The following is a 23,561-nucleotide window of genomic DNA, read 5'->3' as shown; positions in this document are numbered from 1 at the left end:
ACCGACATATAGCTCTGAAATAATTCAATTGAGCCATCCAGTAAGGGGTTGCTTCCTGTTCTCTGGACACTCATGCAGGCAGTAGAGACATTGGTGAGAAGGGCTTTGGTGTCAGTTAGTCCAGAGTTCAGCTCTCTGCTCATTTATTTCATTATCCTTAAGTCATTTAACCAGATATTTCTGGAGAACCCAGTGGCAGGTTTCAGGTCCCAGGGTTATGGTGATGAACAAGTAGATACCGTCCCTGCCCTCATGGAGCATACATTTTAGCTGCAGGGGAAAATTTTTTAAATACCGTAATAAAATTCAAAACAAGGCCACAAGGTTCGGATTTTCTGTGTGATCTTTGGCAAGTGTCTTAGCACCTGAGTTGTTGTCTTCTTCTTCTTCTTCTCCTTCTCCTTCCTCTCCCTCTTCTTCTCTCTTCTCTTTTCCTCTTCTTCTTCTTCTTCTTTTTTTTTTTCCTGAGACAGAGTTTTGCTCCTGTGGCCCAGGCTGGAGTGCAATGACACAATCTTGGCTCACTGCAACCTCTGTCTCTCGAGTTCAAGTGATTCTCCCACCTCAGCCTCCCTAGTAGCCAGGATTACAGGCACCCGCCACCACGCCCGGCAAATTTTTGTATTTTAGTAGAGACAGGGTTTCGCCGTGTTAGCCAGGCTGGTCTCGAACTCCTGACCTCAGATGATCTGCCTGTCTCAGCCTCTCCAAATGCGGGGATTACAGGCGTGAGCTGTTGTGTCCAGCCTAAGCTCCTCAGTTTTTAAACAGGGTTCTTGGGCATTCGATTCAATAATAATTGCAAATAACTATGTGGTCTGGTATGTAGGAACCACACAATGATCATTATCTGATACTATTTTAAATTTTACAATTACAGGATTTCAAATTGTTTTGTTCACTCACTGCTACATCCCAAGTGCATAGAGCTATGCCTGGCACATGGCAGGCATCCAATAAATATTTGTTGGCTGACTGACTTTAAAGATGAAGAGAACCATGATGGCACAAAAAGACAATAACGGAGATGAAATTAAACCACAAGGAAAATTCATACACTACTTGATGGAGCCTTTGTAAATTTAACATAACAAAATGTTTCTTCTTCTCCTCCTCCTCCTCCTCCTCCTCCTCCTCCTCCTCCTCCTCCTCCTCCTCCTCCTCCTCCTCCTCCTCCTCCTCTTCTTCTTCTTCTTCTTCTTCTTCTTCTTCTTCTTCTTCTTCTTCTTCTTCTTCTTCTTCTTCTTCTTCTTCTTCTTCTTCTTCTTCTTCTTCTTCTTCTTCCTCTTCCTCTTCTTCTTCTTCTTCTTCGAGATTGTGGTCTCACTCTGTAGCCCAGGCTGGAGTGTAGTGGGTGATGGGATCATGGCTCACTGCAGCCTCAACCTTCTGGGCTCAAGCAATCCTCTCGTCTCAGCCTCCCAAGTAGCTGGGACTACTGGCATGTGCCACCACACCTGGCTAATTTTTTAATTTGTGGTATAGATCGGGTCTCACTATGTTGCCCAGGCTGGTCTGGAACTCCTAACCTCAAGCGACTCTCCTGCCTCAGCCTTCCAAAGTACTGAGATTATAGGCATGAGCCACCATGACTTGACTCAAAGTGTTACATTTTTGGGGAAATCCAAGCCAGAAAACATAATTAGTGCTCAGAAATTGAACTCATAACTAGCCCTAAGTGAAAAACTCAAATACTTTCTTCTCCGTCTTCATCCACTAGAGGGCGTATATTACTTAACACAAGTCAGCCTTTCCCAAGCACGGCCGAAGCTGTTTTAAAATGATGATTAATGGAACAACGAGTAGACCTAATGACCTATCCTGTACATTTTGATTTAGGCAGATGGTTAAACTAAATGGTCTCAGATAAAAAATAAATAGTATCGAAAAGAAATGATCAAAATGTGATTCTTATAGTTCCTCAAACTTTGTAATAGAAGAATAAACATTAAAGAAATTACATCAATTTCTTTTTTCAAACATTTATTTGTCAAAGTCGTTTTGTTTATATCCTAACTCAAGATAATTCAGTTAAAATGTACTTAAGAACAAAATCATGAATAATATTAACATATTTCAGGACATTACACCAGTAACGTGCCAGCAAGAGTATAGTTTTTCATTTGAAAGAAGCTTAGCAGGTGCCAAAGAATAATAAAAAATTAACTGTACAAAATGACATTTATTTTAAGGGGATCATTATGTGATGATTTTACTTGGATCATATTTGTCAATCTAAACATTTATGATATGGCTGAAAAAAACTGAGGAATAAAAAAGTCCAAAACACCTATTTTTAGTTTGAAACTTGTTTCTAGAGATTGTTTTTTTCCCCCTATTTTGGTAGTGGAGCTTTAATCAGTTAAACCCTAAGATACCTCCTCTTTAGTCAGGCAGTTGTTTTATTCAATTCTGTGGGAGGAGGAAAAGTAAAGTTCAAATTTCACTGGGGAACACTTTAGACTGAAAGAAAGGATTCTTCTCCTCTATTAAATATTTTACATCCTTAAAAATGAAATTGTGACTGGTCACCATAATAGACACTTGCATTGGATAAATATGTCAGACTCTATATTGAATATTAAATAATTATTTTGTCTCAGGCAAATGCTCATTTATATTCTGTGTAAACCGCTGTGACTTGCTATATATTTCCTGTTGTTTATTTACCAAGAGCCTGCAAACTACTTGAAATGAGGACTTTAGTCTACTTTTCTATAAGCATGGAATGATTGCCATAGGGCTAGAATATAATTCATGCTCAATAATTACTTGTTGAATTATGTTTTTAATACTATAAGCCAATATTTCCCTAAATATGTTCTGTTGAGAATTAGGCTCTCTAGACAGAAGCTCGTAAAACATTACCTCCATGGTCAAATAAATTTGAGGAACTACCTGGTGTATTTTTTTTTTCATTCAACAAACATTTATTTAGCTTTGACACTGTTGGGTGTTAGGTTGGTCTTTGCACAAACAAGAGAGTATGGCAGAGAAACAAAGGCCATCTGAAAAAGTGACATCTGCTGCTAGTGTAATAGTGTGAAAATAACTCATATATTATTACAATAAAATGTATTTTTTCTGGATTTATCATATTTCTCATTTTAAAATGTTTAATTTTTTTCTATTTTTAATTTTTATAGATATATAGTACATATATACGTGTATAGGGTACATGAAATGTTTTGATGTAGGCATACAATGCATAATAATCACATCAGGGTGAGTGGGACATTTATTACCTCACTTATCATTTCTTTGTGTTAAGAACATTCCAGTGATACACTTTTAGTTATTTGAAAATGTACTATAAGTTATTGTTGACTGAAGTAACCCTATTGTGATATCAAATATTAGATCTTATTTATTCCATTGAACTATATTTTTGTACCATTAACCATCCCCACTCACCTTGCCTCCCCTCTACCCTTCCCAGCCGTCATTCTGCTCTCTATCTCCATGAGTTCAATTATTTTAATTATTAGTGCCCACAAATGAGTAAGAACATGTGAAGTTTGTCTTTCTGTGCCTGGCCTATTTCACTTAACATAATGTCCTCTAGTTCCATCCATGTCCTCTAGTTCTTGCAAATGACAGGATCTTATTCTTTTTTATGGCTGAATCATACTCCATTGTGTATATGTACTGCATTTTCTTTATCAATTTGTCTGGTGATGGACACGTAATTTGCTTCTAAATCTTGGCTATTATACCACAATAAATCTAAGAGTGAAGATACTGCTTCAATATGCTGATTTCCTCTCTTTTGGATATATGCCTAACAGTCAGATTGCTGGATCATTTGGTAGCCCTATTTTAGTGTTTTGGGGAAGCTCCATACCGTTCTCTATAGTGGCTGTATTAATAATTTACATTCCCACCAGCACTGTACAAGGGTTGCCTTTTCTCCACATCCTTGCCAGCATTTATTATTGCCTGTCTTTTGGATAAAAGTATATAACTGGGGTGAGATGGTATCCCATTGTAGTTTTCATTTGCATTTGTCTGATAATCAATGATATTGAGCACTTTTATATACCTGGTTGCCATTTGTATGTCTTCTTTTGAAAATGTCTTTTCAGATCTTTTGCCCATTTAAAAAATAGGATTACTAGATTCTTTTTCCTCTTGAGTTGTTTGAACTTCTTATATATTCTGGTTATTAATCCCTTGTCAGATGAATAGTTTGCAAATATTTTCTCCCATTCTGTGGGCTGTCTCTTCACTTTGTTGATTGCTTCTTTTGCTGGGCAGAAGCTTTCTAACTTGACATGATCCCATTTGTCCATTTTTGCTTTAGTTGCCTGTGGTTATAGGGTATTACTCAAGAAATCATTGCCCAAACCAATTTCCTAGAGAGTCTTCCCAATGTTTTCTGTCAGCCATTTTATAGCTTGAGGTCTCAGATTTACATCTTTAATCCATTTTGATTTGATTTTGTTTTTCTTTTTTTAGGCAGGGTCTTGCTCTGTTGCCCAAGCTGGAGGGCAGTGGTGCGATCTTGGCTCACTGCAGCCTCTGCCTCCTGGGTTCAAGTGATTCTCCTGCCTAAACCACCCCATTCCCTGGGATTGCAGTGGCACACTACCACATGCGGCTAATTTTTTGTATTTTTAGTTGAGATGGGGTTTCGCCATGTTGGCCAGGCTAGTTTCAAACTCCTGGCCTCATGTGATCTGTCAGCTTCGGCATCCTGAAGTGTTGGAATTACAGGCATAAGACACCGTGCCCGGCCTGATTTGATTTTTGTATGTGGAAAGAGATAAGGATCTAGTTTCATTCTTCTGAATATGAATATAGTTTTTGGGCACCATTTATTAAAGAGACTGTTCTTTCCCTAATATATATATTTGGCACTTTTGTCGAAAATGAGTTCTATGTAGATATATGGATTTATTTCTGGGCTCCTTTCTGTTCCATTGGTCTATGTGTGTGTTTTAATGCCAGAACCATGCTATTTTGGTCACTATAGCTCTGTAGTTAATTTTCAGGTAAAGTGATTCCCTAGTTTTGTTATTTTTGCTCAGGATTGCTTTGGCTATTCTGGATCTTTTGTGGTTCCATATTAATTTTAGAGTTTTTTTTTCTGTTTCTGTGAAGAATGTTATTGATATTTTGATAGGGACTGCACTGAATTTGTAGATTGTTCTGTGTAGCATCAACATTTTAATAATATTGTTTCTTCCAATTCATGAACATGGAATATTTTTCCATTTTTTATGTCCTCTTCAATTTCTTTCATCGATGTTTTATAGTTTTCACAGAGAGATTGTCCTTATCTGTGGTTATATTTATTCCTATGTATTTTATTTTATTTGTAGCTATTATAAATGGAATCACTTTCTTGATTTCTTTTTCATATTGTTTGCTGTTGTCTTATAGGAATGCTACTGATTATTGTATATTGATTTTCTATCCTCAAACTTTACTGAATTTGCTTATCAGTTTGAATAGTTTTTTGGTGGAGTCTTTAGGTTTTTCCAAATATAAGTTCATATCATCTGCAAATAAGGATAATTTGACATCTTTCTTTCCAATTTGGATACACTTTATTTATTTCTCTTGTCTGATTGCTCCTAGCTAGGACTTCCAGTACTATATTGAATAATAGTGGTGAAAGTGGGCATTCTTGTTTCAGATCTCCTCATTCAGACTGATACTAGCTGTGGGTCTGTTATATATGACTTTTCTTGTGTTGAGGTATGTTCCTTGTGTACCCAGTTTTTGAGGGTTTTTTTAATCATGAACTAGCTTTTCTACTTCTTTAACATGCATTGTTAGGTTGTTTATTGGAAGTTTTTTCACTTTTCTTGATGTAGGTGCCTATAGTTGAGTTTTATCAAATGCCTTTAAGCATCAATTAAAATGATCATATGATTTTGTCCTTCGTTGTGTTGATATGATTTATCACATGGAATGATAGTGTATACTGAAACATCCATTTAGCCAGTCTCTGTGTTTTGGTTGGAGAATTTAGTCCATTTATATCCCATGTTATTATTAATAGGTAAGGATTTAATACTGTCATTTTCTTATTTATTTTCTGGTTGTTTTGTGGTCTTCTCTTCATTATTTCCTTCTTTCCTGTCTTCCTTTTTATGAAAGTGATTTTCTTTGGTGGCATGTTTTAATTTCTTGCTTTTTATTTTTTGTGTAACTTTGTAGTTTTTTTATTTTTTAATTTAATTACCATGAGGCTTGCAAATAACATCTTTTTTTTTTTTTTTGAGATGGAGTTTCTCTCTTGTTGCCCAGGTTGGAGTGCAGTGGTGCAATCTTAGATAACTGCAACCTCTGCCTCCCAGGTTCAAGCAATTCTTCTGCCTCAGCAGGAGGCAAACATTGGAGAAGATTTTTACTGTATACTTACCTGCATTTTTAATTGTGTGAAAATATTATGTATTAAAAATTATATTTAGAGAAATATATACAAAGATTTTATATGAATCTTGCATCAGAAAAAACAAGTTTTAAGGCCCCCTCTAAATGCCAGTTTGGCAAAGGTGACATTGAAGTGGGATTTTTTGGTGCCTCTGATTTGGGATTTTATCACTATTGTTATATTACTCAGGTCAAATCATAAGTAAAGACTAGGAATTAAAAGGAAAGAAAGCCATTAGCTATCTTTTTGGAAAGAAAATCTGCAAGTATTAATTGATTCAAAATTGCTACTTAAATATAAATACATGTGTTTATCCGTTATAAAGATGTTATAAAGTTGTTCAAGTTATTCTCTTATATTCCCAAATCTCTATTGTGTCTTTAGCCATTCCATTCCATTTTTAATAATTGTCATTTGTAGTTTCCTTTCTTTCCCCTTTAAACAGTACAGTTAGAGGTTTATCTTTATTTTTTGTCAGTCTTTTCAAAGAAACATATATCAGTTTTATTCCCCTATTGTTTCATTGCTTTCTGTTTCACTAATTTCTACTTTTTTTTTTTTTTTTTTTTTTTGAGATGGAGTCTCGCTCTGTCATCCAGGCTAGACTGCAGTGGCGCAATCTCGGCTCACTGCAACCTCCACCTCCCGAGTTCAAGCGATTCTCCCACCTCAGCCTCCCCAGTAGCTGGGATTACAGGCACTTGCCATCATGCCCGGCTAATTTTTGTATTTTTCTCGAGACAGGGTTTCACCATGTTGGCTGGGCTGGTCTCGAACTCCTGACCTCAGGTGATCCACCAGCCTTGGCCTCCCAAAGTGTTGAGATTACAGGCGTGAGCTACTGTGCCTGGTCAATTTCTGCCCTTGTATTATCTCCTTCTCTCTGCTTTTTAAAAAGATTTTATCTGATGTTCTTTTTCCAATTCCTCACATAGGATGGGAAACTTACTGTTTTTAATTTACTTATTTGGATGTGATTTTTTATGATCTTTATTTTGATACCGTTTAAAACACAGGCAAGTTCCAAACATAGTACATATAACTTTTCCATAGACTTTACCCAAATGCACCAATTATTTACCTTTGCCCTGTTTGCTTTATCATTTGCAGTCCCCCTCTGTCCATATGTATGCACATATTGATGTGTGTGTGCTTGTGTGTGTGTGTACTTAACTAGTTTTTGGTCAACTTGATCTATCAGTTTTTGAGACAAATGTGTTAAAATCTCCCACTATTGTGGTTTTATTCATTTTATTCTTATAATTCTAATGGTTTTGCTGAGTAGTATATTATCAGGTGCATAGAATTTCTGCATTGTTATATGCTCTTTATGAATGTTGCCTTAAATCCTATTTTGAATTATAATAATATCATTTCACTAGCTTTTTTTGGTGAATATTTAACTATTATGTCTTGTTTTTGTCCCTTTATATTCAACTTTTCTGTGTTGTTTGTTTTAGGATGTCTGTTATAAGCAGCATATAGCTGGACTTTGTTTTTTAAATCCAGTTTTGTAGTGTCTCTCTTTTATAGATGAACTGAACCCTTTATTTGACCAAGAAGATATCATCATATGTTATAAACTGTACCATAAATCTGGTGACTGATGAAGAAGGAGAAACAAATGTGACTATTCAATTCTGGGATTCTGAAGGTAGGCAAGAAAGACTCATTAAAGAAATCAAGAATGTGAAAGTCAAAGTACCCAGACAAAAAGACAGTCTTCTCCAGGCACCAATGCATATTGATAGAAATATCCTAATGCTTATTTTACTACTAATACTGTTGAATAAATGCACATTTAGTTGCAATATTGAATTACAGGTGTTTCAAACAGCATTGAAGAGACCTTTGCCAGTAATTCTTGGGGCAGTTACACAGTTTTTTTTTTTGATGCCATTTTGTGGATTTCTTTTGTCTCAGATTGTGGCATTGCCTGAGGCACAAGCTTTTGGATTTGTAATGACCTGCACGTGCCCAGGAAGGGTGGGGGCTGTCTCTTTTCTCTGCTTCTAGACGGAAATTTCACATTGGCCATTTTGATGACTTGCACATTAACATTATTGCCCCGATCACGATGCCTGTCAATTTTACACATACAGTAAGATATTAGGGTTGTCAGGTACATTTCATATTCCTATTTCTAAAATTGTGTCAACACTCCTTTTCATACTTTATCAGTATCTGTTGAAATAGTCATCAAGCGTAGAATACCTGAAAGAGCAAACTTCTTAGAGAGAATAATTAGACCTCTGAGTTTTATTTTAATGTTCATAGGGATTTATTTGACTTTCAGAGTGGGATTAATATTTCTAAAAACAGATAACCTAGAGGTGCTTTTGTTGGGTCTCTTAGTTCCTGCTTCACATTTCTCATTTGGGCACTTTTTTGCTAAAGTTTGTATGCTGTGTCTTCTTGTTTATAAAACTGTTGCTATTGAAAGTTGGTTGTTAAATAGTTTCTTAGTCCTGGCCATTATTCAGCTGTCTTTTCCAAGTCCAAGGCAAACTTAGCCTCTGTGGCTCCTTTTACAGGAGCCATGTGTTCTGGATGTTAAATGTTACTGTTCCTTTTGGTCTTACAAGGCTAATAAAAGCTGTACCCTTATCTTAGAAGATAAGAGAAAAAGAAATTGCCTAGCTTAACAATTAAAGCATTGCCAAATTCCTACTCAGGCACTGTGGGAGAGTCAAAGAGTAACTAAAATGATGTCCATTCATAAGCCACTTATGAGCTGATAAAAAAGTTGACATGGGGTGAGGAAGAATACATGTGTATGTATACCCAACACCATAAATGTTAAGCATCCAAAGAGTGCTTCCAACAGTAGAATGCTACACAGGAGTTCAGAGGAAGGCGGTAACTTTTCAGTTGTGTTGGTTTGAGAATGTTTTATGGAGTACAAGGTGAATATGATACTTTATTATGGTAGCAAAACGTAAGATCTTATTAGCTATCCTGGACACTCCACCCCTGACCAGCTGCCATGGTGTATATATAATTATATTAGGTCAGAGTCCACTTAAATCATTAACTGAGAATATCATGGCATGTAGAAACTAAAACTTTTTTTTTTAATGAAGAGAGAGGTCATTTAAAAGAAGTCAACTCCAAAGACTAAGTGCAGTTGACAAGATGCTCATGATTTCTGGGGAGGGAAATTGCCCACTCATTCCTGTGGCGGCCTCTCTTTATTATGCAAATACAGGGCAAGTAAGCACTGTCATCCTTGCCTTTGGGAAAGGATAACAGACCTTCTTGTGGCTTCACAGGGCCACCCTTCCCTAGAACTCTCTTGTGTACGCTCAGCTGTCTGGGGAGGTGTCAGGGACATTGGATCTCACCTCTCTTTCATTCTGAGGTTCAGCGTAATTACAACCTCTCTCACAGATGGGAGTCAGCTGACAGGAAAGGATACCAAAGGCCTCCAAGAGGGAGCTTCCCTTAGGGAAGGTTGAAAGAGTGAGGAGCTGGACATCATGCCAGGAAGCAGAGTTTGTGCTGCTGTCCCCTGCCCCCGACAACACCTGGGCACGGCAGACGTTCTTAGGATTAGGAACAGTGGCTGCAGATGGGACCAGAGTTTTAGATACTGCCCCTTTGGGAACTCAGAGGTAGTGCATCCTGTACTGAGGTCTCTGCAACTTTCTGAACTACTTTCACAATATTGGACCAAAGATCCTTTGGATTTGTGAGACCAGTTTGCAGCTTTACCACAATCAAATCTGAACGCTAAGACTTCCCTGTGTACCGACAGATTTTGCATTTCACTTTCAGTAGGCATTTGGAAGCAGAACGGCCTCTTTGGACTGAAAAAATCTAGGTTACCTGACAACAATTGTGAGGCAGATGCTAAGGTCTCTAGAAAAATACTAGGCTTCTTGCTCACCTGACACAGGTAACTTGAAACGTTATCATTTGAAGGAATAAGATAGGTGATATTTAATCTCTCTTGCTTCAAATTGATTATACTGATTTTAGCAGCTTTGCCAAATCACTGGGACCACATTCATTTAAAAAGGTTAAAAGATGATGGATGACATTTCTGCAAAAGCCTGGAAATTTTTATTTAGTTATTAATTAACACTTGTCATCATGCAGTTGGCAAGATTTTTAAGATGATTGACAATGAAGAACGAAATAGCTAGTTTCGGAAAGCTTGTCTTTAAAACAAAACAAAAAATCATTTAATAGGCAAATAGAGATATCCAAACCAGATACCTAGGCATCATTCTTTAGACAATTAAAGACAAGTTTCCTGCTCTTTGTGGGGTGTGGGAATTGGGTCCACAGTTCATATCATTAATCTCTGGGAAGTGTTTCATTGGCAACATGATTGTGACAACATCTTGTCCTTAGGTTAAATGAAGAGAAACAATCACTTCCTAAGCAAGGAGCCAAATAGCTCACTTTTCTGTTCCTGCTGTGGCTGGGACATCTTATATCTGTGCAACAGTTTTTGCATGATGATGATGTATGTACCACGATGCTGCCCCTTCAAGAAGAGGAAACATTTTAAGGACCGTAAACTAGTCCTTGTACCTCGTATAATGCAACCTCCTTGTGCCGTACATTCTCTGCGTGAGGACTTTTGTAGGACCAAAGGGAAAATTTCCCTTTGTTCTCTGAATGCTTGCTGAAAATCAACTGACAAAAGACAGATTAATAGGAGAGAAGGATACAAATTTATTTGATCATAGTTTTAAGTGACATGGGAGCCTTCAGAATGAAGACCCAAGTTAAAGGGGAACAGTCCATTTTTATGTTTAGGTTCAAACAAAGTATAACCAGCTGTGTAGAAATAGGATTGGACCAAAAGTGTATAGTGTAATGCAAATAGACTGAGTGGGGAAACCCAGCAAAGCCTGTCTGTTTAGATTTTATTTGGCCTCTCTGTGGTGCATCCCTTCCTTCTGTGCATTGGGCAAGACCCTCTGTGGAATGGGGGTCTTGAGACCTACAGTCAGAAAAAGTGGGTTGGATAATTTCTTTATGGTCTGTTTTTACGCGAAAAATTGGGGAGATTAGAATAATATTTTTGGGTTTCTAGGACCTGCCTTGGGGAAGAAGAATTCCAGTTTCTAAGGCAAGCCTTGAGGGAGAATGTGGGGCCAGAGACAGGAAGGCAAGAGGCTTCAAATAACTTTTTTTCTGTGAGGCTGCTTCTGAGGACTTCATTTTGGGGTGTCGTTTTCTGAGCCCCAACACTCTGGAGTCAGTGTGTTTCACTGCTCTGCTCTTGCTGTGTGACCTGTGACCTGTGTGAGGACAAATCATTTACCTTCTCTGAGCCTCAATTTCTTCATCTGTGTGATGAAGCTAATTATACGTACCTCAGGCAACGTTTAACAAAAATAATGCATATAAAAACACAATTGCTGAAAGCATAATAAGTCCTCGATAGGTGGTATCTAAATACATCACTGAGAAAAAGGGCAGTTAGTTCTGGCTACTGACTATTAAAAAAAATTAATATAAGTTTACCAGGTAATGCTTTGGCAAATAAAAGCTGCTCAACCGAAGTCATATCTCCAATTTGTGTTTTGTCAAAATGGTACTACGGAAAAATGAGAGAAAGGGTAAAGAAAGAGAAATGGGAAAAGGCGAGTGAATGGAAGAATAAAGAAGAAAAGAGAAAAATAAAGAGGAATTGAATTTTAAAAAGATTTAGAGAAGAAAGGGCAAGCAGGAGAAAAGAAGTTAGAAGAACCAGAACTAGGAAAGAAGAGGCCAGAGCTGAGGCTCCTGCGCAGGTGAAGACCCGGGCCGGGCCTGGCAGAGCCTCTCACGGCGCAGCTCGGGGCGGGGCCCAGCAAAGCAACCACGCCCCCTCATTGATGGGCTTAAGAAGCGGCGACCTTTTGGTCCCGGGCAGCCCCTCTGCCTCCCAAAGCACTGAGGCTGGATAGCACCAGGCACCCACCTAGCAGGACAACTCGAGGTGAGGCCCCTGTTTTCCCCGCCCCCCTCGCCGACTCGAGGTGAGGCCCCTGTTTTCCCCGCCCCCCTCGCCACCCTCTCCGGGTTCGGCGCTTCTCTCTGCTGGGGTGGGGGCGAGCGCGGTCTGCGGTGCGCAGTCAGCCCCTGGGGCGAAGGCCGCATCTGGGTGACTCTTGCCTGCCACGTTATCTGGAGCTGCCCTGGGGTGACCAGGAACACTCCCGATGTTGCAGTAGCGGTTCGCGGACGCCACTGCACTTAACCCCTGTGGCAGCTTCTGTGGAATCATTGCCGCTTTTCATTTTCCCTACTCCGAAAAGCTCAGAGAAACTTGGCGCATCCCAGGCTCAGTTAGTCACCGTAAGTGATGGGGCAGCGCCCGGATGACTGGCAGCGCCAGTCGCGCTGCTAGGGACAGGTGGCCGACAGATGGCAGAGTGATCACTTACAGGTAGTCACCGTAAGAGATGGCGCAGCGCCAGTCGCACTGCTGGGGACAGGTGGCCGAGAGGAAGATGGCCTGGCTCCCACGCTGGGAAGAGTGTGACCAGGACAGAAACAGCAGGAAACAGTTCAGGTGTTTATGGATTTGGGAAAATGAAAGTGAGTAAATACGGCCCCTTTCCATCAAGAAATGTACTTGTGATATGATATATACGTGTATATCAGAATAAATGTATTACATATATATGTTTTCATCCACCATTACTGGCTCATAACTCCCATAAGCCCTTGTTACAGTCTTTTGTTATAATGTCGGGGCACTGCAGCCCCCAGAAAAATGGAATTTCTCTCTTTGACCTTCTGTCCTCCTTTCATCTGCTGCTTTTTCTCCCCAAGGTAAGGATCTTCCCCTACCTTTGTGTCTTGTAGCTGGTTATAAATAAATTCTCTGGCCTATCTTTGTCTGATTGTAGTTCATAAGACTCCCATTTCGGAAGAGGCCCCACTCCATACCCAGGAGGAAGGAATGCTGCAAAGGGGAACCAAGAAGAATCTGAACAGACAGACCTCACTGGGTTTCCCCGGTCTATTACTATTAGATCATACAGATTTTGTGGGATGATATTCCTACACAATTATCTATCAATCATGCCTATCCGATGAAGTCCAGACTCAGGCCCTCAGTTGCTGTCTACTCAAGTAACTTACATGTTTATATCTGCAGGCCAAACCTCTCTTCTGAGCTCAGGATCTATCTATTCAGCTGAATAATTGACAGCTTCTTTTGATTTCAGGGAGGCCTCATATCTCTGCTAATTGAACTCTTAATTTTCCAACCTCTTACCCACATCCCAAACTTGACTATTTTTTTGTTACTCCCCATTCAGTAGATGTGACCGTTATGGATTCGGTTGCCAGACTGGAAAATCTGGTCATCCTTGAACTCTTCCTCTCCCTCATACTCCATAGCCAATCTGTTACTGAGTCTCCCCAATTTTATTTCCCAAAACAGATTATCTCTTGACTCCCTTAGCTTCTCCACCAGAAAACTTCCCTCCCCAGGTTTCAGCCAATCATCAGATCTCCTCCGCTCTACTGCATCCTGAATGTAAATCATCTAACCGTCTACCCACACCCACTTTCTGCCAGTCTGTTCAGTAGCCACAATGCAGTGATTCCTCAAGTGTCTCCCATCAAAGTCTTATCCCTGAAGTCCTGTAAGGGACCTCATTACCTGTAAGGTCCTGTAAGGTCCTACAAGGACCTGTAAGGGACCTACCCTGTAAGGGACCCCACTTCCTCCCCAGCTTTATCCCTCCTAATTCCCTCGACGTCTGAGCTGTCACACTTAGGCCCTTCAGTTAGTCTTCATGTACCAGGCATCCTGCAGTTGAGTGAGTTCATGCCTGTTCACTTGTTCTTCTCATCTTGGCTTAATCTTGTCTTCAGGGAAACCTGATCTGATGCCTAAGTCCAGGTGAAAGCTCCCCTGTTAGATGCTTCTCATTGCACTTCTCCTACTTAGCCTTTTTTATTACAGTTATGATTTTGCATGTGGTCTGTGCATTTTTGATTAATATCTGAGTCCCCTCCTAGAGAGTAAGTGTGAATGGGACCTGGTTTTCCTCCCCATGGTGCAGTGTATAGGGTATAATAAGTATTCAGCAAACATCTATTGAAAGGTGAAACACATAGTGACTTCTGGGTGAAGAATCCCTAGAAGAGAGGGTAGCTTTTGAAATAGGCCCTGAAGAATTGGTCGAAGTGACATTAGTGCTGTGAGTGGCTTGAGCCATTTCTGGCAGGAAATCAGGTGCAGCTTGAAAATGTCTAGTTCTGTTAAGACTAGTGGAGCAGAATGAGTGTCAGAATGAAAAAAAAAGCTTGGTAACAATTCTTGAAGATCTCTAAGGAGTTACTTATATGACTCAGAGAGTGGCCTCCTTAAAAAAATTTTTTTTAATGCCTTTATCAGGAAGAAAAAGCAACAGGCAGAAACTCACTGTATTAGTCCTTTGCCCTCCTTTCCTCTTCTGTCTCTTTTCCTATAATGTAAGCCCCAACATAGGGATTTCTGAGTATCTTCAAGATGCAACTCTATGTTAGCAATTCTCCATTGTAAAGAAGACAAAACTAGGGTTGCTTTATACTGAGGCCACATTTTTGGAATCTGACAGCTTAAAAAGCTTCATTGTGCTAGGTACAGTCTTTAGAGTGTGATCAAGCCACTGATGAGTTATTCTAGTCTTCAGAAGTCAGTGGAAAGCTGGACACTTCAGAACACAAATATATGTTGTTGTTTTTCTCCTCTCTGATCTCAGAGTAATACATCTCATTTTTTTTCTTTTTAATTATTATTTTGGTCCTGGAATTTTCTTTTCTCAGATTGCCATAATAGAAAGAACAATGGAATTTAAAATCAGTTCAAATTCTTACTGTGTTATTTCTTTCTATCATCTTGGGTACAGAAGTTCTCATCTCTAAGCCTTAAGTTCTTGATCTTTGTAATCTTATTAAAAAATCCATCTCCTGTGTAGAGCACCTGCCTGCCTGGCATTTAGTTAGTACATGTGCCTTTTGCTCCTTCCTTTCAAAACTTCTTTTATTTCAGTATTCCCAGTGTTCTTTCTTTTATCTTCACTTTATCCCTCACCCAAACGTTTACCTATCTATTAAAATGTTTTCTTGTGTCCTTTTTCTCTATTTCCTAAACCAGTTATTGATTTTTTTTTTCCTAAACTCCCTTTATTTCACCCAGCTATGCAAATTGCGAGGCCAGGGATATGACCACAAACAATTAAGGTTTAATTTACATGAATAAGCTTTCTTTCTGATGAAAATACTATGTGTAACTTCTCACTTGCTCTAACGCCCACAAAATCCCCACCCTATCTGGCACAGATACACTCAACATGCAATATTAAGCACAATTTTTATTTTATTTTTCTCCATAGAATAGTCCGTCTTCAGTCTTTGACTCAGCTCCTTACATGGGCTTTGGTGGGGGTCGTGGGGCAGCACCTGCAGGTCTAAATCAGGGTAGGGGTGTTCAATCCTTGCGGGCTTCACAGGATCGGTTCCTGACTACTTTGCTGTGAATTGCACAACTCACACAGTAATGTAGCTTCACATACAGTTCGGGAAGCAAATAGGCTTCGAAGATGCTTGCTTCAGAAATGTCCCTGACTGCTGTGGCCTCCACTATGTTCCGAATGTCAAATTTCTTAATGGCCTTGTCCTTGGGCATGCATTGGTTACAGTTTGTGCTGGGAATAGGCTGCACGTGGCTGCAGCCCTTTTTTGGTACAACCGTTGTTCCCTCTTTTCTTTGTCATCTTGGAGGCGTGCACCAGAGAGTGTGTTTTGTTTTTTAATGTGTTTTGGTATGGACACATTTGGAGATAATTTAATAGAATTTTTTTTTTGTATATTTCTGTATTAGTAGTGAAGTAATCCAGGTAGAAAATGTTCTTTAATTGGTCTAGGAGTAAATCTTGGAAAAAAAATTGAACTCTGGAATAGGGCAGGGGGTAAATTCGAAATGAAAGTCTGTTGCTAATTAAGATTTTTTTGTGGAAAAAATTATTCTATAATTAAGACTTTTAGAGAATTCTAAAAACTTTGTGCTGACATGTGTTAAATATTTTCAGAAGATGGCTGATCCTTGGCAGGAATGCATGGATTATGCAGTAACCCTAGCAAGACAAGCTGGAGAGGTATGAATTAAAATTTTGTCAGCCATAATGTGATGGGTGTGAAGTGTGTGGTTGCCTTATTAAATAAAATATGTATTTTGTTCAGTCTGCATTTGTTTTCCTTTTACTAAACACTTTATAGTGAGTACTTCAATTTTATATCATTAAACGTCTTGTGATGACAGTCGTGCAGCTAAAATAGGATGTTAGAATATATAATTCTGTACCTAAAAGGTCATAATTATTGAAGGCTTATGTTATAAACATTTTTATAAGAAATTCTTAAGAATATCTTTTTTTTTTTTTTTAGACGGAGTTTCGCTCTTGTTGCCCAGGCTGGAGTGCAATGGCATGACCTCGGCTCACCACAACCTCTGCCTGCCGGGTTCAAGCGATTCTCCTGCCTCAGCCTCCTGAGTAGCTGGGATTACAGGCATGCGCCACCATGCCTGGCTAGTTTTGTATTTTTAGTAGAGATGGGGTTTCTCCATGTTGGTCATGCTGGCCTTAAACTCCCGACCTCAGGTGATCCGCCTGCCTCGGCCTCCCAAAGTGCTGGGATTACAGGTGTGAGCCACCGTGCCCAGCCAAGAATATCTTTAAGGAATGTTATTTAAAGTCAGATGGAATGTTTTAAACCATTTTTATGTTTTATCTTTTTGTTTGATTGAAAATTACTTATGTTTTTCTATTTGCCTACCAAAAACCCTTTTTAGGTGGTTCATGATGCTCTTAAAAATGAAGTGAATGTTATCCTGAAAAGTTCTCCAGTTGATTTGGCAACTGCTACTGACCAAAAAGTTGAAAAACTGCTTATCTCTTCCATAAAGGAAAAGTATCCATCTCGTAGGTATTTTTTTATTTCCATTTCAAATGATAAAATGAAATCTAAGTTGGAGTTACTTATACCAGGCAAGCATTTTGATTTTAGACACAGAAATTGACTTTAGTTAGCTTAAGCTGAAAAGGGATTTATGTTGTGGGTGTGGACTCCTTGGGCCAGAACCATGGGAGGGAGGAGGAGTATCTGAGGGAACACAGGAGCTATGGCTGAGGAGGCCACTGGTAGCCTCACTCCTGACTCTGATGGTTTGAATACTTTCTAACTAACCTTTTATCTTTACCTCGTTAGTTTAAGATTACAAATTCTGGGCAGGGATATGCAGTTTCTGAGTTTAGGTGCTTTGCATATGCTCAAGCTGACAGGGAGTAGGAAAGAGGAATATTTGGATTCCTTCATAGTAAAAGGAATGGTTGGGTGCTGGGAAGCTAACGTGACAAACGTCTGCCGTTGGCATGATTTAAAAGTTCAATTTCATTCTGTGTATCGTAAACTTCTTTATATGGTAGAGTGGCAGTAGCTCTAGAAAGTCTGAGAGAAAATCCTGAAATTAGAGCTCTTTTACAGGCACAGAAATTTAACAGAAACATTATCATTCTAAACTGTTAGCACTGTGATTCTGGACTTCTTCCTAGTCATGTCATTGGCCATTCCTGGTGTTTTTAGCCATTGAGAATAAAAAATGTTTAAAGCCGTGGCTAAGTGTATTTCTTCCGAATAAAAATATTTATAGCTAAGAGAAAAAGAGATAAATAAAGATGATGATAGTGGTTATTAAGACAGTTCAGTTTTAAATGAAAGGAAATAAATAGAAAAGAAAACAGGAAAGAAGAAAACCAGTGAAGTCTAGCACCATTTATGGGATTTCCATAAGATTTAGTTAGAAACAAGTTACCAAGTGTAGCTTACACTCAAGGCAAGGGGTATTAGGCTCTGCCTCTTGATGGGAGTATTAGAGAGTGTCTGGACCCATTTTTAAAATCATGGCATTTCCTTAATGATTTCTCATCTCCAAAAACTGCTCTTGTCTGGTGTGTGTGTGTGTGTGTGTGCGCGCGTGCACATGCCATGCATATGCCATTACTTATTCTGGTATTACATTTTATAATTTTTTTTTTTTTGAGACAGAGTCTTGCTCTGTCACTCAGGCTAGAGTGCAGTGGTGCGATCTCAGCTCACTGCAACCTCCACCTCACGGGTTCAAGCAATTCTCTTGTCTCAGCCTCCTGAGTAGCTGGGACTACAGGTGCACGCTACCACGCCCAGCTAATTTTTGTATTTTTAGTAGAGAGGGGTTTCACCATATTGGTCAGGCTGGTCTTGAACTCCCGACCTCAGGGGATCCACCCGCCTTGGCCTCCTGAAGTGCTGGGATTACAGGCATGAGCCACCATGCCCAGCCACATTTTAAAATTTTGAATTCTGTAATTTTTCACATGACTTTACTTTCAGTGAAATAAAATAAATCTTCCCTCTCACTGTTATCAGTCTTTCTAGGGACAAAGAAGCAACAATAGAAAAGTAGGATGCAGACTTTTATATTTTATACAAGACTGTGTAGCTAAGGAAACGTCATGGTTTGGAAATTGTTAATAGGAGTGTGTCCTTCTTGCTTTTAGTTTCACTGGTGAGGAATCTGGCAGCCGGGGAAAAAGGCGTCTCAACTGACAACCCTACGTGGATCATTGACCCTATTGATGGAACAACTAAGTGTGTCCATAGGTATGTTTTAAACATTTTAATACAATTGCTCTTCGTATATTACCCGGATAGCCCTTTAGAGTGCTCTGTGCGGGAACATACACATTTTAGAGAATTGTGCACTTTGTTTATGCATCTTTATTCTAAGAAAGGGTATCTAAAGTGAACAGAGCAAATTGTATTATGCAGACTTCTCATCGGATATGGAGGTAAAGAAATATTAATGGTGTGATCTTTTTATGTGGAGTAGCATGCCCTGTTCACCATTCTTTTCTTACTCTTGGAGCCATATAAAAATGGAAGCAAACAACCTTGCTTCTTTGAGATCGAGAAAGAAACTAATGAGGTCACTATTGGAATGCTGTCAATACAGAATGAGTTCAGTCCATAAGAGAAAACAGGGTTAAAAATTGGAGGAGTGTTAGGTTCAACAGGCTTAGGCTTGAATTCTGGTGTTTTTAAATTGACTTTGTGACTTTGGGCAAGTTAATCTTTTTAAGCCTCAGTTTTAAAAAAGACCATATTAATGTCACCTGTCTAATAGAATTGTTTATTGATGGGACTCTATGAGTGGTACATTTATGTAAGAACTTAGTATAGTGCCTGGCACAGAGTTTAAGTATATGATATCACTAGAAGAAAGCCTGATGGAATTGCGCATGTGAGTTAAAATGAGTAGCCAACTATGGTGGGATTCCACATAGATGTTACTTATTTTGTTTTTAAGACAGGGTCACACTCTGTCACCCAGGCTGGAGTACAGTGGCAAGATCATGGCTCACTGCAGCCTCGAACTCCTGGGCTCAAAGTATGCTCCCACCTCAGCCTCCCAAGCAGCTGGGACTATGGGTGCAAGCCACCACAGCAAGCTAGTTTATTTATTTTTGTAGAGATAGGGTCTCACTATGTTGCCCAGGCTGGTCTCAAATGCCTGGCCTCAAGCGATCCTCCCACCTTGGCCTCCCAAAGTGCTGGGATTACAGGCTTGGGCCACCACACCCGGCCCATCAATGTTACTTTTGAAGTTGCCATGTAGTTGTACACATCTGTACTATGTACAGAATAGTTAAAATCTATAAAGTTTTATAGACTTTATATACATGATAGTGTTGTATCTTTTAAATGTGGAAAGATGCTTATGATGTAATGTAAGAGGAGAAGATTATATGATACAGTGTGTATAGTTTGATCCTATTTTTGTTAAAATAAAAACTCATATTTAGAGGTTTTTATTTGTAGTGGTTATGTTGACCCTATTTTGCCTTGATCTTGACTCTCTTGTGGGTCAGAAATTTCAACCTATGTGTTTAAACTGTCATGCAACCATAAAAATAATGGTGAACTGTCTACTATTCAGATGTGAAGTTACAGGTTTGGTGTTGGAATAGAGTCAAGTAACAGCAATCCTGAACAATGCAGTACCTGTGTCTACCAAGCCTCCAGGCTGCAGGAAAAATGATGAAAATAGACTCTTTTCTTTTTAAGAATTCACTTTAATTTTCTTAAAATTTACTTTTATTTTTTGAAAAGATATTTTCACAGTCATTAGATTATGGCATTTGATATTCAAAAGATAGGAAATGGCATACAGTAGAAGGTACCCTTGCCACTTCTGTCCCCAGTTTCTCAGGACCCATCTCTCAGGTGACCATTGTTATCCATTTCTTATGAATCTTTTCCGAGATGTTTCATGCCTGTGGGAGCATCTTGTGTGAATGCCTGTATGTGTGTATAATATGTCCCCTTCCCTATTTACACAAGGAGTTGTATACCATACACACTGTTCTGCATCTTAGATATTGTGGGGAGGAGGGATAAGACTGTTTATAGGAAAAATTTTATGAGAACTTATATTACAAAAAGATGAATTTTAGTAACTATATTAACAATAAGTTCTATCTTGGTAAATTTGTGTTTTGTCTTTTTTTAAGATTTCCTTTTGTAGCTGTTTCGATTGGCTTTGTTGTAAATAAGAAGGTATGTTGTTTTAAATGTATAGTTGATTAAATGCCTTGCTTTCGTTTTCTGGGAAAGAGTAAATGTATCTTCATAATAAATTTAGATGTCTTTATTTTCAATTCATATAACTGCATTATTTTGAATATAAGCTACAGGACTGTTAAAATGTTCATGACACATTTCCAGTGAAGAAAATGTAATGCTTTCTGAGAAGCAGGGGTTGTAAGGAGAAAATGCACACAAGTAACTGAAAGTTCAGTATTTAGCCACCATTATATGTGTCAGAGAGTGAAATGGGATAGGAGTTTATGTGTGATCTAAAATGCTTCATGGAAAACGTGGGATTTAAGCTGGGAATGCTTCAATAGGTATCAGTGAAAACAGCCCTTTAAAGACCAAGAATTAGCAAGGGCCAATGCATGCTTTGAAAATAGCAAGTGTATTGTGGGATCGACACATTATTGAATACTTGTGTAGAAAGCCCAGTAGAGTAAAATCCATAGCTATTGCATTTCCTTGCTGTTTGGCTGTTTGGTTAAACAGTGAAGATGTTTGCTACTATCTTACATCCCTGTCTTCGGGGAATTTTTGATATGTTTGATCAACCTGTACACAAAAACACTAAAGAAATTTCTGAAAATAAAACACAAATTAATACAAATGGAGGCTTAGCCCTAGGGTTGTATTAATCATGAGAACGTCCAAAAGGAGCTAAGTGAGCATTCAGTCTATAATCAGCCCTGGGCTGTGTGCTGGTCCTGCCATTGAACTCACAGCTCAGCACAGAGTTGGATGTATGAACAGGTAAAGATGATATGTGGTGGAACTATTACAAAAAAAATACTGTGGGAACACAGGATGTCATCAATCTGCCAAAAGTGGGTTGGGAAAGTCTTTATAACAGAAGGGGGTCTTAGAAGTTGGTCATGTGAGTTGATCCTTAGAAAACTAGGGCTTTGCCAGATGGGGGGGAAAAAGGAAAAGAAAAAAGAAAAGCGTTTTAATCCAAAGAAGAGCTTGGAGAAGTCGAAGACCATGATGTGTGCGTGGAACAGTGAGATGGTCATGGAGAGGGAAGCACTGGAAGTGGCCGGGGCAGAGGTTAGTTTGGCCTTACTGTAAGGCACAGTGGCCAATCTATGTGAGAAAATTTAGGTTTTTTTTCTAGGTAGTTGGGAAACAGAAGAGGTTTTGGAGTGGAAAGTGACAGATAATTCTAACAATGTAGAGATTATACTGGGGTTTGGGTAATTCTGAACTAAGTAAAGGCAGTGAGAATAGCCAAGGAAATGCCAGAATTGGGAAGTGTTTTTAAGATTAAATTTGAATGATGAGATTTATGGGGAAGCAATGGGAGGTAATCAGGCAATGAGTGATCTTGACCTCCTTGATAGAGATTCTGCAAGACTAGGTTCCAAAGTATATGTTTTTATCTATGATTATGGGGTTGATGGGAGCCAAATTATTCATAAGTTGAATTTGTGGACTGGAAAGGCCAACCCATATGAATATGGAGAGCTACAAGGGAAATGGAAGTAATGGAAGAAGGAAGAAAAGCCTAAAGTACCTAACTTTTAAGGCTGAGGCAGAGAAGGAGTTTCTAAAATAGTGACTCTGAGATGGATTGGTGAGTGAGGTAGAACTGAAAGAGTAATTCTGGAAACATGGAGGTACAGAATTAAGTATTAAATAAGGGTTGATGATGGCCAGCAGTCTCCAATTTTTCAGACAATACATTTGGTCAGGAAAGTTCACTGATATTCTCTGAGGGACTTTCAGAAGAATAAGTGATCAGGGCAGAAGCCAAATTGTAATGTATTAAGAGGAGCACAGGAGATGCAATTGTAGACTACTCATTGGCAGTAAAGGGAAAAGGAGGGAATAACATTTTGAAGGTTTTGTAAGGGAGGGAGAAACTTGGTGAGAAGGTATGAGAAGAAAAATCCAAGAGAAGAGGTAGCAGTTGATGGAGCAGTTTTTCAGAGAATATAAGAGAGGTAGAAATCCTAACACAGGAGGTGTGTTCACCTTAGAAAATGGAAAAACTCTGTCTTCTTCTGGAGCAGGAGGGAGAGAGGTAAGGTGAGTACTATTAACTCTGGACATAGATGAGGTGAGAGTGAAGGATTCCAGATCTGTTGAACTCTTTCTCTGATTAGGCTGGAAAGCATCCTACAGTATAGCCATTTCAATCTATCATTAGTAGTATATGATATTTTCTTGTTATGGTCTTAGAACAATTCATTGATTTAATGTTGAAAAATACTCAGGTTTGGTAAAGGAAACTTGTTTTTCTTCTGCAGATAGAATTTGGAGTTGTGTACAGTTGTGTGGAAGATAAGAGGTACACTGCCAGGAAACGAAAAGGTGCCTTTTATAATGGTCAAAAACTACAGGTTTCACAAGAAGGTAGGTTTATTCTCCATTTTTTAGTGCAATTGATATTGTGTACTCATATTTTATTGTTCTTTTAATGTTTACCTATGGAATTCCCCAGTTGTTAAGTGATTCATAAACTGTTTATTTTCTCTTTGTTCTGTTATTTCAACTTCAGTTTTGAATGTGGAGTGGAAATAGGGAAAGCAAATGTAATTGA

At 38.8% G+C, this 23,561-nt stretch overlaps 2 protein-coding genes, 1 long non-coding RNA gene and 1 pseudogene across 5 annotated transcripts in view; 2 read left to right on the top strand and 2 right to left on the bottom strand.

The window, feature by feature from the left end:
• LOC134730985 (uncharacterized) overlaps window positions 1–23,561 on the bottom strand; it is a 304,042-nt gene that overhangs the window by 37,415 nt on the left and 243,066 nt on the right. The gene's annotated exons all lie outside the window — the stretch shown is intronic.
• On the top strand, window positions 7,937–9,030 carry SLC10A5 (solute carrier family 10 member 5; the record flags this gene model as incomplete). Its single annotated transcript, XM_063607037.1, is given in 7 exon segments — window positions 7,937–8,366; window positions 8,369–8,452; window positions 8,455–8,472; window positions 8,475–8,558; window positions 8,561–8,878; window positions 8,881–8,963; window positions 8,965–9,030. Coding segments are annotated over 7 exon segments (1,083 nt in total), but the record flags the coding sequence as incomplete, so codon positions are not given.
• LOC100973509 (inositol monophosphatase 1-like) overlaps window positions 11,720–23,561 on the top strand; it is a 31,316-nt gene continuing 19,474 nt past the window's right edge. Inside the window, exons 1-6 of one of the 2 annotated variants that reach the window (XM_055116684.2) lie at window positions 11,720–12,326; window positions 16,420–16,485; window positions 17,181–17,310; window positions 18,925–19,027; window positions 20,938–20,983; window positions 23,269–23,374. In XM_055116684.2, the coding sequence (XP_054972659.1) occupies window positions 16,423–16,485; window positions 17,181–17,310; window positions 18,925–19,027; window positions 20,938–20,983; window positions 23,269–23,374 (448 nt within the window). In that variant the 5' untranslated portion in view covers window positions 11,720–12,326; window positions 16,420–16,422. Of the gene's footprint in view, window positions 12,327–12,760; window positions 12,929–16,419; window positions 16,486–17,180; window positions 17,311–18,924; window positions 19,028–20,937; window positions 20,984–23,268; window positions 23,375–23,561 lie in introns of those variants that run through there. The other variant, XM_055116683.2, reaches the window with a different exon arrangement.
• On the bottom strand, window positions 14,832–16,412 carry LOC130541759 (small ribosomal subunit protein eS26-like; annotated as a pseudogene).

The sequence above is a fragment of the Pan paniscus genome, chromosome 7 (genome assembly GCF_029289425.2).
Source record: "Pan paniscus chromosome 7, NHGRI_mPanPan1-v2.0_pri, whole genome shotgun sequence".
NCBI lineage: Eukaryota > Metazoa > Chordata > Mammalia > Primates > Hominidae > Pan > Pan paniscus.
Note: the sequence above shows the minus strand (reverse complement) of the source record. Positions and strands in the feature narration are given on the sequence as shown.